General features: G+C 36.0%; 1 protein-coding gene across 1 annotated transcript in view; it reads left to right on the top strand.

Moving 5' to 3' along the window:
- The window catches only part of LOC150105698 (uncharacterized), a 100,945-nt gene that overhangs the window by 75,420 nt on the left and 6,441 nt on the right, over positions 1 to 19,084 (top strand). The window contains exon 16 of the mRNA XM_090394532.1: positions 2,332 to 2,425. Within this exon, the coding sequence (XP_090250658.1) occupies positions 2,332 to 2,425 (94 nt within the window). The remainder of the gene's footprint in view (positions 1 to 2,331; positions 2,426 to 19,084) is intronic.

Here is a 19,084-nt window from a genome sequence, read left to right as displayed (position 1 = left end):
AACAAAGAGCATCGTCGAAACTAACTCAGTTTCGACGATGCTCTTTGTTTTGGAAAGTCTGGCTAACTCCCGTCCTAGACGGACACGAGTTATCATGTCTCACTAGGAGGTGGAGGGTTTGCCTCCTGCAAAACAAACAAACCGTTCATAAGAAACAGAAACACGCAACCTATAGACATGCAGACTATTCCGATAATATTAACCGCCCCATAAGAGTACTACTACGGTTTTAAACAAGCCAGTGTTAATTAGTTGTGACAGGCAATGGAGCTGTAATATGGTTTTGCTTATTGCTATTATTTAAAATGTCTTTTCTCTATACTTTATATGCCGCTATTCTTAAAATCTTTATCTTTATACTTTATTCTAATTAGCAGTGCGCGCTTTCTCTCTTGTAACCTTTTCTCAATTACTCTTCTGTGTACTGTGATTATCCACCTTCCGTATTTACTAGTCGAAATGCCTATGAATACTGGAAATTTATTTGTCAGACTGCACCACCAATATATCATTTAATTGGCATAAGACTAAATAAAACTTCCAGTAGATTTCCCTCCCTCTCTCTCTCTCATGAGCGAAGTTTCTTTTATCAATGTTTACTTTAACAGTGGTGGTTCGTAACTGAACTGCGTTTTTATTGTTTTAAATTATTTCCCCGCTCACAAGTCCGATTTATTTAAGAACAGTGCAGTTGTAAAATAAATGATCAAGCAGCACTCTTTTATAGAGGTTAGCTAACTCCCTGTTAAGTTATCTTTACAATTTCTAATATGCCAATCGATTCTCTTAATGACACTTCTTACTACTATTGAACAATTTCTTAAGTCTTTCTATAACCTACTATGAGAGGGAATATACAAAAAGTTTGAACTTACAAAAAAATTCTGCATTGCACATTCAGTCAAACCTCTTTCACTACAGTCTTATGGCATTTCTTTCATCTCAGATCTTGAGCTTCCTCAGGAATGTCTGGCTTCAGTAATATCTCATCGGGAAAATAGTGAGCTGTGGACTGCGACCGGCAAAAGGTTGTTCTTCCACGGCGAAAAAGAAAAACTTCCGAGCAAAGCTGCCTCAGGTAATTTACATCGCCTTTTCTCCTCTGCTTTGGCTCGCTGAAAATTCCTGGACGACTGCCGTCTCCAATAGCTCGAACTGCCACCTCAAAGAAACTGTAACTGCCGCCAACTCTCAACCGGGATCCCTCTCTCTCTCTCTCTCTCTCTCTCTCTCTCTGGCGTCTGGAAACCTTTCCTTCTTTGGCAACATCTGGAAGTCCTCTCTCTGGAGCCAGAAAGCCCCCTTATGCTTGGCTCAATCCTTTTTATTTTGCGACCTTGCACTAAGGATAGTAAACTGCAAAGAATTCCGCATGACTTTTATCTTTTAAGTTTAACCCGCTCTTTGTTCTCCTCCGAAACTTGCCTCTAAAACTATCGGACCTCTTTGATACTTTGCCTCTCCTTTCAAGGCCGCGGAAACTTCTCTAAACCTAGCGGCACTCTTAGATACCATCTTTAAAGGTGTTAGCGCAGTAAGCAACTCTTATATGCAAAACTAGTAAACAACTTTTCCTGCGTTCTTACACATAACTATGTACATATACAAAGTTCCCCTGGGAAAGCATTGCCTTTGTTTTTGATGTTAAAACAGTAAATACATTCACTTCCCCACAGGGTTAACTACATTAATATATATTTGCAAAATATACATGGAAACAAGCAAGTTTATTTACAGTTCTCATGGGACTTGACATATGTAAACAATCGATGTAAAGCGCTTTGGTATTTTTAAGCTACATCGAGATTTTACAGAGCCTAACATGCAAGGGATAATGGGATGTGAATAAATATTTTCCTCCTAAAATCGGCCTTCTAAAATCTTGGTGGGTCTTATGGTCCCGAAATTACCGTACATTTGTATCCACTATTACAAACCATGTAAGTACTCATTTCATCTTTTTTTTTCCCTTTCACTTCTCGAAAGAAAAGTTCGTCATAAAATGTGTTTTATCACGAACATACTAAATGCTTTTATAATATATAGTTCAGAAATGTTTCACTACGTAATAAGATGAGTCCACAATGTTTCGTTAATAATCTTATATATGATAGAGAAAAATGGAAAAATCGTTTCCTTTTTTAATGGTTGTTTTGTAGGCTATCATTTAAATCATTCCTTTCCTCGCCCATAAGATATGCAGATCCGTTTTATTAATGCTCATTACATGTATTTGTTAACAATCATCTAGTATTTATGCATTTTAGAAAAATAAAAAAGAATACATTCATTTTATTTACTCGGATTTACTGCTCGTTTTTACTATTTCAGGATAATGAAAGAAGGCGCCAACAAGAACAGAAGGCTGAAGCTAGGAAGAAGCAAAGAGAAGAACAGATGGCCATCAAAAGACGTAGTGCTGAAAGTAATACATTTCTTTAGTCTCTTTATAAACTGGTTTGAAATCTGCTTTAAAATGTCAAAAGTTCTCAGCATAACAGGGATAAATATTTAGATATTAGCGATGTATAACAACTGCATATTGTTTGTATTACATGTCCACCGAAATAACTCGAGCCAAGTTTTTCAAACTTTTTTTTTTTTTTTTTCAAACATGGCTGAAGTATGCAGCGGCTTTCAGAATGGTTGGTCTGATCCTTTCCCTTCGTTATCCTAATATACGTCAAAATCCTAATATACGTCAGCTTCGCGGACGTATATTAGGATTTTTGTGGTCCGATTCTCCTGAAGGAGGTTTAACTTTCTTAAACTTAGACCGCCATTTTTACATGCAAATCCCACTCATGGACAGACTCATAGCACATCATTATTAGAACCATGGGTAGGCTAAGGATTAAATAATCCGGAAATTCTTCTCTATAGACCAAATATAGAAATTTTTCAAGCCACTTCAGGCCTCCAGTGAGCATTGCTGGTTTCACTAAAATGGTCTATCACCTTAAGACTTTCGCAGACATTCATGTCACTGAAGAATCTGCATCCACACCCTGTTAGTTGGAGAATGAGTAAATTAGCACTGCCAACAAGCTGTCAACTTGTAACAAAAATTCACCAAAATAGTGATTAGATCATATACTCTTATTGGTATTGTTTCTAAAGGTGGAAAGACCAGATAAGAAAACCTGAACTAGAATATTGTTTACAAAGAAAGAATCTGGAGATTTTTTTCCTTTCATTCCAAAAACTCAAGTTTTTAACCCAGCCACCCAAGATAATCGACCGCAGAACTCGCATTATTTCGACCATAAAATATATTGTTAGGGACGGAAAGTGGATGCAGATAGCTGCAGTAAACTGATTATTACGCCTTTGAAATCATTGGGCCATGGAAATGAGCTGCCACTAGATGCTGAAAAAGTTTGTTAGGAGTAGAGGACCCTCACCTACTCCATTTGACAAAAGGCATTGAGGAGTTATATTTATCGTTCTAATTTACATCTTATGTCGTTCTTCTGCATTCCTTTTCAGTTTTTCTTTTGATATTTTCGTATTAAAATTATCGTATATCTTGTGGTTTAAATAACATTTGGAGATATCTTCATTTCCTGCAAGTTATATTTACATAACTGTCTTTATTATTATTTTTATTCCATTAATTTTATTTATGGGATTGTTTCCCGAGTTCTGTTATTTCATCTATAATTACCTTAAAGATGGACTTAAGAATCTCCTTGTCTGATTCCTTTCGTTTGGGATTTTCTATGTTGTGATATTTTATTATACATTTATTTTTCTGCATACATCTTTAATCATTTCAATAATTTACAGTAGTGATTACTTTTACAACTTGCATCCTGTAATTTGACTTGGTACAGCAAACATACCATGGCAACGTATTCTTTTCCCTCACGGATCTCTAGCTGAAAAGGGCGTTTTTTTTTCTTTTTTCCCTCCTAATAGTAACCCTACCGGGAGGTAATTTATTCCTACATGCTCCATTGCATACAATGCATATATTACATGTAGCTTCCAAGTACTGATTAACATTTTACATTTTCAATTTTGTATCAATATTCATTACTTTTATATTTTTACATCTAAATTTTTACATATTCCAACTTTACCTTTACATCCATATTTATATTTTTATACTGTATATACAGGGTGGCCATAAATTAACTTTCCCTCTCTGGAGGTATCTATAGCTAAAACTAATACACGGAATGAGATTTTTATATTTTATATTGAGACTTTCGAAGGCATGGGGAGATGAATTCCGCGAAAAAAAGATTTTGTACCAAAAGTTGCCGATAGGGGAAATTTTGGCGCTGACGGAACCGAAAGCAGTCAAATATTTGCAGTAAACGCAGGTAAAAAGGATTATGCAAATTTTACTGTACGTACGTGACAGCAGCGCCACCAATTCCACTTGAAAAGGGATTGGGAACGTGCAGGCAGTTATTCAAATGACTGACGAATTGTGCTCAATATGCGTCCTACCTAGCCTCAGCGTGCTTTACTTGTAAAGTTGTTTTACCTTAAACAGTGCAATGCCGTAGCGGCCCTTCGGGAATCTAGAATGCTTCATAACATGCGTACAGGTCCTATGTCAGCTGTAGCACTGAGAGATTAAGAAGTTTGAAGAAACTGGATCTAGGAGTTAGACCTGGCAGAGGACGAAAAGCAGTGCAAGAAGAGAAACAGATGTTGCTACTACTGCGGTGGTCGACGACACAGGGACCAGTACTGGTCCAAGCGCTTGTGCCATAGCTCGCAAACTTGATATGGCTTATGGTACAGTCTGGAAAATCTTACGGAACATGTTTCACTTCTATCCGTATAAGTTCAGTCATGTGTAAGTGCTAACTACCGCAGATTATGATAAACGCATGACCTTCGCGCTAACGTTTCTTGCCCGAATGGAGGTCGACAATGACTGGTCTTGGAGAATATTGTGGGGTGACGAGGCTCATTTTTATCTAAATAGGTCGGTCAACACTCCCAAATGCAGAATTGGGCATCTGAACATCCCTAAGCGATCCAGCAAGTACTACTGCCTTCTCCAAAAGTAACCATGTGGTGTTGGCTTCACAGCCGATTTCATAATAGGACCATACTTTTTTGAATGTATTACCCCTATAACCTGCTCCATTACTATTAACCTATAACCTGCTCCATTACTGGAGATATTTATCAAAGAATGCTGGAAAATTTTGTCATTCCTGCATTGTAGCAAAGACGATGTTTGGACTGCATAATTTTTATGCAGGATGGAGCACGGTCACACATTGAACGTTCAGCACAGCACCTTTTACTCCAGACTTTCAGTAATGAGAGGATTATCAGTCAATTCTTTCCTACGGTATGGCCTCCTCGATCCCCGGACATCACTCCATGTGACTTTTGGCTGTAGGGATATTTGAAATCCGTTGTGTATGTTGGTGGCGTTCCCAACTTGTATGTCTTGAAAGAGAACATAAAACTGGCTGTTATGAACATCCAATTTGACTCCTTACGCTCAGCTGTAGAGCATGTCGCACACCGGATGCAATTTGTTGTACACAAGAAAGGCCAGCACATTGAAAATCGTGTATGTGGTCCAGGGGACCCTGATTCTGATGAATAAAACATTATTTCCTGTGAGTTCAATCACTACATTAATTTCTGTGTCTGTAAATTATTTTAGTTTAATTATTATTATCATCATCATCATTGTAACGCGTCACATATCCAGCTGGAATGAGTGACGCGGCTGTCGCTTACATCGTCGAAATGTTGTTATTCCATTTTATCTGCCTTTAATGTAATTATCCGCTTGTTTTTGACTCCGCCAGGGCCAAAATTTCCCCTATCGGCGGCTTTTGGTACTAAATCTTTTTTTTGCGGAAATCATCTCCCCATGCCTTAAAGTCTCAGTATAAAATTTGGTATCATTCTGTTTATCGGTTTTAGCTACAGATGCCTCCAAAGAGGGAAAGTTATTTTATGGCCACCCTGTACATATATTTACACTATATAATTCATACAATATCAGTAATTTATGTTACTTTACAACGACTAATAGTTGATCTTATTGGCAAATTTAACTAGTTCTGAGTAATACCTTTCAATATGTCTGCTTTGACACTGGCCACTTGTCTCCAGAAGTAATTACGTGTTGCATTAAGGGCATCCGGATGGAGTCCAGTAGCTGACAGTTGTAAAGTATGTGGTCAACAGTCTGTTGAAGGTGTGAACTACAAATATATGATGGTGATTCCAGGATATGGAATCTGTAAGTAGTGTCTTAGTTTTCCATGTCCCGTTAGTAGCGTGGTTAAACTTGGAGAAATGCCGTGTTTTTTCAGCCGGAGTCTGCTTCTGATGCTAGGAAAGAATTCTTTTGTTGTTGATGATCGGTTTTTTTGATGTTTTCCATTTTTCTTCCCACAAGTCTAGGCTTCTTTCTGCCGAAATTGTTTTTATAGCAGATTTCGAGTACTTTTGGTAACTTGTTCTAGTCACTTCTTTAAAATCTAGTCACTTCTTTAGCCAACTGACCTGCTTTCTCGTTTCCTGCTACCCCAGTATGCGCGTTCACCCCGAAGAACTTGATTTCCGATCCCTCTAGAGTGAGATTCCGAATCAGATTGATTGATTGTCTGTTCTGTTAACGCTATATGGTTGTTTTGGTTTTTTATGCCGTCTATAGTGCTTTTGCTATCACTGTAAATTGTTACTGTCTTTTGATGAAAGGTGTAGATTTCTAATTCCTAGAGATATGAATGAACTATTGCAAATTGTTCTGCTTGGTTGTTGGAACTAAAAGCAGCGTTCTGGTATAATGGACTACCTGTTATATGCAATGAAAGAACAGCCAACATTCCCTCCGGTTTTGCTTCCGTCTATGGAATTCGTCACTTTCAGAGCTTTCCTTCTTCTTAATATTTGTTTTCTTTGCTGGGTGAGGCCCCTTACTGTAGTAAAGCGGGCGTTCATAGCAATTTGGATCAATGTTGGAATTTCCGTTATATCTTCCGGAAGTGACTTCATATATTAGAGATAGTTCGTGTATTTTCAGGCAGATCGGTGTTAGAGCTGCAATAACGCACTGCCTCGATAGATATTGTCCTTTATCCTTTAATTATACGTATGGCTATAAGGCGTTAAACTCTGTTTAGCTTTTGTCGATTTTTTTTATTTATTTTAGTGACTGTTTCCAAGCAGGTGCAGCATAAGATATCAGTGGTAGTATAGCTCCAGTATATATTGTTTTCAGCACTCGTTGGCCTAATCCCCCCTTAATTCTTGAAGACTTTGCTAAAAGGTTTACAATTTGTAACCTTTTTACCTGCAACGTATGAGATGTGTGCTTGTTGAAGGTAAATCTTTCATCTATTATTACTCCTAGGTATTTTAGCTAACTGGCTACCTCGAGAACTTCTCCGTTTAGGAAGACCGTAACAGGTTGTTTTGATTTTTTACGTGAGATGTGGAGCACTTTAGACTTGGGGCTATTGAATGTAACTTTCTTCTCGCGTGCCCACTCTACAATTTTAAAGAGTTCTTCGTTAGCCGTTACTTCTAGTTGTAAACCGTCGCGTCCCCGAATCATTATTATCGGCGAAAGCTATGACTTTTGTTTCAGTAGTGAAACAAAAGTCATAGCTTTTGTTTCACGTCGCTTTTGTATAGCGAGAAATAGCGAGTCGTACTGCATGTTCCAGAAGCCTGGTCCACAGCAGGAGCCTTGCAGGCGGTCTCGTTTGACTTCTTTCGTCGTCTATGAACTCTTTAACCTCCATAATTGCGTCTACTGTTCTGAATTGAGATCTAAATGCATATTGATTGCTGCTTAATAGATTTCTTGAGTAGACATAGTGCATTATTCAGTTTATCAGAAGTTTTTCTAGCACCTTACCAGCAACATTTATGAGACTGATTGGCCTGTATTTGATCATTTCGTCGGATGTTTCTTTTCCTGGTTTGATTCTAGGTATAATTTTAGAGCGTTTCCATACTAAAGGAAATCGCCTTCTTTTTAGACATTCGTTGTAGACTGTTGTTATGAATTCGGGAAATTCGACAAACGCTCTCAGGAGTATATCAATTATTCCGTCCTCTCCAGGAGTTTTACTTGGATCCATCGATATTAATACTGACTCGATTTCATTAATTGTGAATGTGTCGTCGTTAGGCGTATCTATCTGTATTCATTCTTTGTAAGTTTTGTGAATTTCTTCATCTGTTGATTCGTCGTCACCATGAATAAACTTCTGTATGATAATAGCTGCAGTTTCTGCTAAGTTTTTAGTGTAGGTGCCGTCTGTTTTCTTGATTGTTGATAATATAATTGTCTTATTTTTGCTTGCTGCTAATTTATATTATGCAATTCCAAGGATTCTATATGGTTGAAACAGTACAGAATTTTTTCCATGATTCTGTTTTTGCATTTGTAATTTTTGACTGATAGCTGTATTTGGGCTTTATAGTAGTTCTGTCTTCTTCTTCTTCTCTTAAATCTTGGTTATTGTATGTTCTTTGATATAGTCGTCTCATTTTCTTCCTTCGATGTTTAGCTTCTTGGTTGTTCTGAGTGTTTGGTCGTGGATTTTTTTTAGACCTGATGAATGCACATAAGCAAGGGAGTCTATACCGGCTTGTTCCGATGCCCAGATGGCTAGATTCTTGTCTAAGCTGAGCTGTTTGCTGATCCCATTAAAGTGATGTTCTGAGATTAGGCATGAAAATTCTTTTTTAATACTTTAGCAAATATCTCTAAATTGGTTATATTGGAGAAGTCCTTGATGTTATTGTGATGGCTTGTGTTGTGTATTCCATTTATATTTTTGTTACTGATAATAAAACTTAATGTGCGATGATCAGAACAGCTTTCCTCTTCTTCGCATTTCCATTCAGAAACCGGGTAAAATAGCGTTGTTTGCTATTGTCAAATCAATGAAGCTGCTTCCTCTGGTATTTTCAAATGGAGTGTTTCAGTAGTCGTTTAGTATGTGTAGGGAATTTGATACTAAGAACTCTTCCATATTTTTACCTCTGTTGTTTGTGTTTTCGTTAAACCATGATAACGAATGAGCGTTACTATCTATTCCAATAATTAGGCCGTGATTGATGGTAAAATCCACGATGTTACCCATTTTTTCAAAGTCGTATTTTATGTCATTGTGATAGATTAGATATATACTTGCAGCAAAAGTTTAAATTCCTCTGTATGTAATTTCAATAAATACCGAGTCCTCGTTGCTGTGCTGCGAAATTAATATTGCCTCGACCTCAGGGTTCACCACGAGTATTGCAGCTCTCTTTCATTCAGATCCTTTGGAAAATATTTTGTGATTACTTGAGAAGCCGCATATTTTGTTGTTGATGTTGTAGGGTTCTTGTATTAATGCGAGTCTTTTTTTTTTCTCTATTTATGAGTTCTGTTAAATTATTTACAGCGTAGAAGGTTTATTTGAAGGCATGCCAGGAATTAGTGCTCCTTCTACAAGTTTTATTATTGCCTTCCATAATCTGTTTTGAATTTTGAGCTGTCGGTAGTAGTTGTATGTCGGGCAGTCTTTGCTCAGCATTTGCAGTTGTTTTTGGTTTTAGCATGCTTGTCGTGATTTTGGCAATTCAGCTCGCTGAACTTATGTTCTTTAGAGCAGAATGGACAGGTGCTTTTTCCCCTGCAGTCTCGTGTATGATGGTGAAATTTATTACAGCTAAGGCACCTCAGAACGCTTACGTAGTCTGCACAATGGCAAATTCTCCACAGCATTTTAACACCGGTTTTCAGCAATTTGGTCCTCATCGTTTGATCGATTTCTATAATCAGGTTTCTCATGTTCGTTTTTTTATTTGTCATGATAATTTTGTGTCATCTTTGTTTCGCCGATGAAGAGTTCTTCGTTCTCCATGTGGTCTGAGTCTATTGCGTGGTTCGTATCAATTTCACTGGGAATATCATATATTATCAGCCTTGGAAGATGTTTCTTACTGGGATTTGCTACTAACGTGTCTTTACATTCCTTAGATATTTCGTTATGTAGCAAATCTATGTCGGTCTTTTCTTTGGATTCAATTAACACTCCGTTATTAATACTTTTCATTTTTGTGATTCCAATTTTTATTTTTCTTGGATCTATGTTTTCTTTTATGATATTTTTGGTTTCTTCGCTGTTTAGTTGAGCTATCGGTTTTACTATTAATTTATAGCAGGGGTGTTCAACCCGCGATCGCGGAGCGATTTTTGGTCGATCTCTTGTGTATTTCTCCTTACTTACAAATTTAAATAAAACTGAAAACATCATATTTTATTTATCATTATTTTGTATTATTTTGAATTCGCTTTAAGTGTATTGCTATTGTTTATTTATTTTTCGTTAAAATTGTCAAATGAGTAATTTTCTTATAAGTCCGGGTAAATGAATGAATTTGGATCAGTGGAAGTCGAACAGCGAGCCGAGTGAATACGATTATAAGCAAAGTGTAAAAACTCGATTGTAGCTTAAATATTAAATATTCCAAAGCACATTACATCGATTTTTTACTTAGGTTAAGTTCCATGTGAATATTGTAAAAAAAATAAACTTTGTTTGTCTCGGTATAGTTTGTATTAGATGTTTTTATAAATAACTCTTTTGAAGCTAACTGTGTATACTGCTTTAATAAGAATATGTTAGAGTGTTAAAAACAAAGGTAATGTTTTTGTCACCGAAGCTGTACATGGCGGCATTAGAAAGATTGTTATTGAAACTTGTATGTATGAGAAAGGCTTACAGGCTCTAAGTGTAAACATCTCCGAAGTCAGTCAGAAAGAGTTCAAACAACTTTCGCCGACAACTTACAATCAAAAGAAAACGGAGAACAAAAGGCGTGCCGAACTTGAAACGTAAGATGAAAGACTCATACCGATTCTTTGGGGGGTTGCCAAACTTCATGTGAAGTCTCAGAGGAGGCCTAATAAAAAAGGGACTGAAGCAAGCAGAAGGGGTCCTGGTTCCAGAATTGCTGGAACCAGGACCCGGTTCCAGAATTGCTGTCAGAGAGAAGGCCGCCCGATCTAGAGTCGCCGTCAGAGACTGCCCGGATCCACGTTGCTTGAGAGAGGAGTTTCCCGCTTCCAGAAAGGAGCTTCTCGGTTCGAGACGTCCCTAGAGAGAGACTACTTCTAGGTCGCAGACAAGGTTTCAAATTGCTGAAAGGAAGAGTTCCAATTGCTGGAGAAAAGTTTCCAGGCCAGGTTAATGTCAGACATCCACCAGTGTGTTGCGTTTTCATTACAATTTGATGAATCAAACGACTTCACTGATATTGCTCAGTTAATGGTATTTATTCGCATGGTATTTCAAGATTATTCAAGTAAAGAAGAACTTTTGAAACTTATATCATTATTGGGAAGGACTAGGGGAGAAGACATTTCTTCAGCATTTGATGAATTTGTGAAACAACACAAACTTCCGCTTTTTAAACTTGTGTCTATTACTACTGATGGTGCTCCTGCAATGATAGGTAATAAATCAGACTTCATTTCATTATGTAAAAACTATGACAAATGTCCAGATTTTTTAACGTATCACTGTATTGTTCACCAACAAGTACTGTGTAGTAAAAGATTAAACACAAAAGATGTTTTGGATATTACATTTAAAATTGTAAATTCTGTTCGAGGAAAAGCCCTGCAACGGCGGTTATTTAAATTACAGACAGATGATGATAGGGAACTTCTGTTGTACAATAATGTTTGCTGGTCAGCAGAACTCAATTTTTAGAAAGATTTTTTGTATTAGTTAATGATATAAAAAATTTTCTTGATGAAAAAGGAGATGTTCATCCACAATTGAGTGATAAAAGATGGTTGTTACACTTATCATTTTTAGTAGATTTCTGTATGAAATTAAGCAATTTAAATTTAGAGTTACAAGGTAGAGATAAAAATTTCATTAACATGTTAAGTTCAATAAAAACTTTCCAACAATACTTACTTTATTAAAGAAAAATATAAATGACCGCGAATTTAGACATCTCCCATATTTATTAAATTTTGAACAAAATCAAGAAACGCTTCGCTATGATTTAAAAGAACTTATTCGTGAAATAGAATTAGTTGAGGAAGAAGAGAGCTTGTGTGGCTCATTGGATGTGGCGTTTGCACACCATGGTGCTTGGACGCATGAAGGAAGATTTGGTTTCGAGTCTAGTCGGCGACTAGAGGAAATTTTTCTAAGCCTTTTTTCGACCGATTCCCGAGTTAGTCGATCTCTGGCACGGGCAAGCGGGTTTTTCGTCCCATAAACTCAAGAAAATCGACCGTAGAACCCACGTTATTTCGCACATTAAATACAAGTGTTAGGGACCACGAGATGGTGACACCTGTAGAGCCGTCTCTCTTCACTGTGTGCCGCTTAATTAGTGATAGCCTTGGGCCAGCTATCTCTGATTGGGTACTAGTGGAGATTGAACTGCCCACTCGGTCTCTAAAAAGTTAGATAGGGCTAAAAACGGCCTCGCCTACTCCCTGTATATACGGGAATAAAAAGGCGTTAGCAGATTTATTTATTTTTTTTTGAGAAATAAATTCAAGATTTAAAGATTTTAATAAAACTGAAATGATTGTATCTTTTATCAATAATCCATTTCAAGAAAACTTGAACATCACAGAAATTTCAAATTAAATTAGTGGGCTTTTTGATATAAACCAAGCTAAAGTAGAACTTGAGATAATAAACATTCAGAATAGTTTACATTTAAAATAAACAATGAAGTCATTTGGAAGTATGCACATGAAAAATTTCCAATATTAACTGATATTGAGCGAAAAATTCTGTCGTGTTTCGGATCGACATACTTGTCAGAATCCGCTTTTTCAAATATGACAGTCATATTAAATCAATTAAGAAACCAAATTACAAATGATCATTTGGATGATTGTCTGCGATTGGCCACTTCTTGATATCAACTTGACTGAAAATATTGCAAGGTCCAAACAATGCCAAATTTCACATTAACTTTTTTTTTTTTTTCAATCAACCAGCATTTCCTGTAACTTGTGAGTTTGTAATCAATCTGTTGTTTTTTCTAACTTTAGTTTTCCAAAATAGAGAAATAAATATTTTATTCCAATATTTTTTTTTGTTGTATTAAAATAATTAAAAGTGATAAATAAATTTTTAAATACACAAATAAAGTTTTTAGTTGTGTATTTTTTTTTAGTTGTTTATTTGTGCATAATCAGATATCAGGTTGGGGGAACGTGATCTATATAAGAGAGTAGATCGCCTAATAACTTTTTATAGAAAAGTAGCTCGCGTAGTAAAAAAGGTTGAACACCACTGATTTATAGCAAGGATTGTTTTCAGATTCATCTTTGTTTTTAATATTGTCTTTAACGACTTGCGAGTATAGCCGAGGAGGCTGCACTAAGTTAGCCTGTCCCTGGTTGTTTGTAGTACTCGTCTGTTGTTCTATTGACACTTTAGTTGCATTTTTCATTTTATTAAATACCTTCGTTAGTTCGCACACTGCAGTTAGTATGCCATTTTTAAATCATTTCTTAGATTACCGCTTAATTTAGCAACGTTACGCAGCAAATCGAGGGCTTTTTCGAACTCTAATTCTTCCGTGCCATCTTAATGTTATTCAAAGTTAAGTTATTACCATTTCCTATTTAATTGCTAGGTTCCTAGAAGTGACGCTTCCATGGAATTAGACTTCAGAGGGTTGTTTCTTGTAGCCTTTGTACTTCCCAGTGGCAGCAGCAGGTGGGGGGGGGGGTGCTAGGACGTTGTCTTTAAACTGAATGATAGATGCTATGTAACCAGCAGTATTTGGTCCATGAAGATAGAATAAAATTCACTCATACACACTTATAACTATGAAACTATGGAGTAAAGTACTCTGTTGGAAAGAGCACTTTGCAAGCTATCAGTCGGTACTAGATATATCTAGTTTTTTTGTTCGATACCGCACAATATGAAAGTAAAAAGAGGAGCGATCCCAGGCACGTCCGTTCTCGTCTGAGTCTACTCTCGGTCTCCTGTGTGTGTGTGTGTGTGTGTGTGTGTGTGTTAAGAAGAAATCTAAACTTCTGCACATACTTAATTGTTCTATTTGCATGTAACAATGTCGGTTAGCACGCCAAATTATCAGTATGGCATATTGGTACCAACATTTAATAGCTAATTGATAAATACGGGTAGATTAGATAATAGTACAAAAAAAATAGTCCTTCCATCTGGGGAAATCATATCTTACGACCATTACTTAAATTCCTGCGCATGCAAATGATGATATATTTCTTAATATTGTTATCATCCTAGATGGATTTATGTTTTCATCCTCTGGGAGCCAGCTCTAAAGCAAGCGAATGCTTAGTACAGTACTTTTACGAGAGTGGAATTTTCCTCGATATAAACTTTTCTTTTTTAACGTAGCTCTCACGCACGAAAGGTTTTTGTATATAGTACATTAGTACTGGGTAAGCTAAGGATTTTTTTCCTATTTTTATTAATTTTTACATTTCTGTATTTTTAATTTATTTTTGCAGTCCGGAAACCCTGCTCTAGAGACTCAACATTAAACCTTTTCAAGTCACTTCAGGCCTCCAATAAGCGGAGCGATGAAACTGCGATTATATCAAAATAAAAATGACTACATGAGTATGAAAAGTATTATTTCATGAAATATATTTTTTCTATTTTCATTTTGTTTAATTGTGGGAAGTTTCAAAAAAATGCAAAAGTCAATCAAAAAGGATTGAGGGTTAAAAAAAACTAGTCTTTTCTGGCTGTGTCAAACTAATTGACGTAATGCTACTGCCGAAATGTGTGTTCGACAAACGTAAAACTTGTCAGTGTAGGTGGGGATCTGCTTTTGTTGATAAACGCAGATCGTAGTGTGGCATATTATTTCCTCGAACTACAGAATTCAGGTTAAGTGTTTTAGATGGGTGTATATAAATGTTTTCTAAAAGGTTTTATAAAAAGTTCATCACAGGGACAGACGTTTGGGGTTCCAGTTATTACAAACAAGACATTTTCTTGCGGATACGATGTCGATTATACAAGTTTAGGGATAAATTGAACGACCGTGAAGATCGAACGTACAGTAGGTTATGCTTTTAAAATCAAAAGAATAACAGATAGGAGAAAATACTGTTTCATTCCCCCCGGGGGGGGTAAGAATAAGAGTATCTGGCATAAATTGTCGAATGAAGTAGATAAAATGGACAGTCAATAAATTTAAGGAAGATTCAAATACCTATTAAAGAGTAGAATGCGGAAATAGTAAGGGGAAGAAAATACTAACATAGCCGTGTTTGAAAGTTTTAAATAAATATTTATTGGAGGATAGAATGCGAAAGGAAGAATAGGTGGAATGATATGTTGGTAATAAAATCTACCTTTTTGATATAGATTTCAAAGTGAGTTGATACTAACTATTATTAGACAATATTACAAGGCAAGTCAAAGCGGGTAGTGGACATGCGGAAATATGAGTATATTTAGTATGAGTATAGACCATATTTAGGTAAAATATCAAGGATAGAATGCGGAAGGAAGAACAGGTGGAATGCTATGTTGGTAATAAAATCTACCTTTTTGATATAGATTTCAAAGTGAGTTGATAGTAACTATTATTGGACAACATTACAAGACAAGTCAAAGGGGGACAGTGGACATGCGGAAATATGAGTATAGACCATATTTAGATAAACCTTCCTTCGGGAATGTCATTCGCTTGTAGTTCAGTTGGGGGGGGGGTCTCTACTGACGTAATGCTACATAAGCACTTTTTCCCAAGATTTAATTATTTTTACGAATATTATATACATGTATGCATTATAACTTGTTTTCATTACTGTAAATAATGCTGAAATTCAAGATCAGCGAACTAAAATGATGGGCCGTGAAACAGTTGGATTGATATCTTCATTTTAATAAATGTAGAAAGTTTTGACGGCATTTTAGTTGTGTATACAGTACATAGTTCAATTTCTCCACAGGTATTCTGAGGAGTAGTAGAACCCCGCAAGCAAAATAAAGGTTTCACAAAACTTGTGTTCAGTCTGAGTCTAATCCGCTGATCCCCTAAAATAAACAGGAGAGGGAGTTGTGGTATTTTTCTTAACTGAAAATATTTAGCATCTTTTTTTCAAAAGATGGAAATACTGGAATATTTCCATCTTGCTAACTTAACTCAGATTAAGTTGGCAAGATGTGAAACCATCCTCAATGGTTTGTGGGGGGGGGGACTCTTTATAGTTGAATATGAAAGTGTGAGAAATCCTTTAGTTGGAAAGACCCTAGTTCGAATCCCGCCCAGAAAACGAAAAACATTTTGTTTTTCAGCTGAAGGAGAGTTAGCCTATAAAGATGTGGCAAGTTTTTTTATTTTTTTTATTTTTTCTTTCTCGCAACCAGACAACCTGCCCAGGAGCACACACGTAATTTCCTCAAGAATATACATTTATACATAAGACGTAACCACCTTACCCTAAAATTACGGTACGAAAGCCAATTTAAGCGGATCTTAAGTACCTCAGATTATTACTATTACAGTGGGACAAAACAAAACCGCGTTTATCCAAAATTGTGCTGTCAGTGAGTTTGGACAAACATCTCCTCTAGCTAGCGATGGAGTAAGAAAGGCTGCATCTTTGAAATTATGTAAAATATTTTTGTCACTTCGTTTTAAGTCTTTCTCCTGATGATGCTTAATAAAATTGTTCTCATGTTAATTGTATAAGTGTCAGCTGTGATTCATTAATATATTCTTTCCTGCTGTTGTTTCAATACATCAGTAAAATGGACTTAAACCTGTTGTGATAGCTTTTAGTTATTTCTGCGCTGCGCTGTGCTGTGCTATGCTAAATAACAGCAAGTTTCTTAAATATTTGTTATTCCTTAGTTTGAGAGTATTGCGATCAGATAATATCAGTCGTCTCTATTTAAACGTTCATTGCCTTGCTTTGATCAATATTTCCCCTTCTGACATAGACTCTAAGAGAAGCTGATCAGCAGGTATATATTAAACCCATTTACTGATTTCAAAGGAAATCTAACTTTCCTTCGGAAAATACGTTAAGTTTTGAAGAATAACGTTTCCCTTTGAATTTTCGATTAAAGCCCACAAAACATTTCCTGAACTTACAATGAAAAGAACTAGCAGTCTTTTTTATCTTGGTTGGCATGTATATCGCGAAAAGTGGCTTGGGGATGGAAACGGAATCTATTTAATATTATATAAATAGGTGAATTACGTATATAAATAATATAAAATCATTTTATAAGTCATTACATTCAATCATATTGATTTGCTAGGAAACTATACCGGTTGGGAAGGGGGTGGACTAATGTTACATTTTATTCTAATTTTTGTGTGCGAGTGCTTTTAATCGTATATTTATGACTTTATCGCTTTGAGTTCAATTTCTAGCTTATTGTCGATGAATATTTTCTAAGCAGAATTAGCAGAAATAAAATTGACAGTGACCGACATTCAGTTTCGAATGTTTGTTAATAAAGAAAAAAAAAATTGAGGATTCTAAATGCAGCTGTGTACAGTAGCTACTTATGAATGTGAAACTTGAAACCTAAAAGAAGTCTGATTGGAAAAAGATGGCTGGTTACAGGAGACTTGAGAAACTCATACACTTGAGTGCCTTAAGAATAGTGACAGATAAAGCTTGAAATACTTCAGACACAGAAAGAATGGAATGAAGACGACACTAACAGAGGCTTAAGTTCCCGATAAAAGGGGAAAGTGGGAAATGAACAGATAGTGACTCGTCTTCAAAGAGGTGAAGTCTCAAAAGTCCACAATAGGACCAACCTGTCGAAAATTCGTGTGACACATCTTCGAGATGCGTAGTGACCACACCGACATCTGCTGATGTCCAGCGAAAATATGCACGCTACGCCTGTCTGCGTAACTCAAACCAGCTGGCAAACGTTGATGAAAATATAATAGATCTGTTAATAAGTAGAGCCTCGATGATCTGGGATGATAGCGTGTCCATTATGATAGATTTAAACATCTGTTTAAAAAAAAAAAAAATCAAAATTAAGTTTCTGCATTTGCAGTTTATCTTGCCTTTTAATGCTTCAATGGTTTCAACTTAAGAATGTTTGTTTTGTAAGAATGCGAGGTGCAATAACGGACATTGTCATTGTTGAATGCACGAATAATTTCGAAAATCGTTAATTCCATAGTGCATGATAACTAAACGCGAAGAGTAAATCAAAAATAAATATATTAATTTTAATAAATGTGATTGGCGAGATACGTTGTGTTCACTTTAACTAGCAATTATCAATCTCTGTAAAATTCGTGATAAGCGATTATATTCCATTGACCGAAGTATTCTTTAAACCACTGAGGAAAACAACGATAAGTGCTCGTTATAATAAAATAATGCACACGTTAAAACGAAAAATATTCTAAAACATTATTTCAATGAACGTGTATAATACAAAATAACTTGTAAAACGGATCTCAACGTACTCATCATATCGGACTTTTGCTGTGAATGCATTTAAACAACTTAGTGAATTCATATTCATTTGCACATTGATGTGACGCCTTTGTGTTAGGTGGTAAATGAATTTTATCGACCTGTCTGAGACATTGGCGGCCTGAAAAAGGGCCATTTGGTCTCTAGATCAAGATCTCCGGACTAGATAAAACATGAATAAAAGTATATAAGAAAAAAATTAATTTAAAAATAGAAAAAAAAATTAGCCCATACAGTATTAATGTACAATAGGTTTACAACCTTTTGTGGGTGTGAATCGCATCATAAATAAAATAACGTTAGTTGCCCTTCGAAATACCCGAGTTTGAATCTTATCAACTATGCGAAGAGCAATTTTTCTATTCCTTTCAACCAAAGCTCTTTAAAAGGAATTGTAAACTCTCTCATAAGCGCGACTGTTTCATACGAAGAAACCAGTTGGTGAACAAACACAACTGACGCATAATAACGCTTTCCTCGACGTTAATTCTAAACAAAGCAGTACTTTTGCAAACTCCACTTTTATGCTCATAAGCTCTTTTATGAACATAGAGAAATCATTTTATGATTTCCTTATGCTCCTAAGAAGTTATAATTATATTTGACGGGAGAGTTATCACTACA

Source organism: Typopeltis vanoorti, chromosome 6 (genome assembly GCF_054136105.1).
Source record: "Typopeltis vanoorti isolate ZY-2024b chromosome 6, IOZ_Tvanoo_1.0, whole genome shotgun sequence".
Classification (NCBI taxonomy): domain Eukaryota; kingdom Metazoa; phylum Arthropoda; class Arachnida; order Uropygi; family Thelyphonidae; genus Typopeltis; species Typopeltis vanoorti.
Note: the sequence above shows the minus strand (reverse complement) of the source record. Positions and strands in the feature narration are given on the sequence as shown.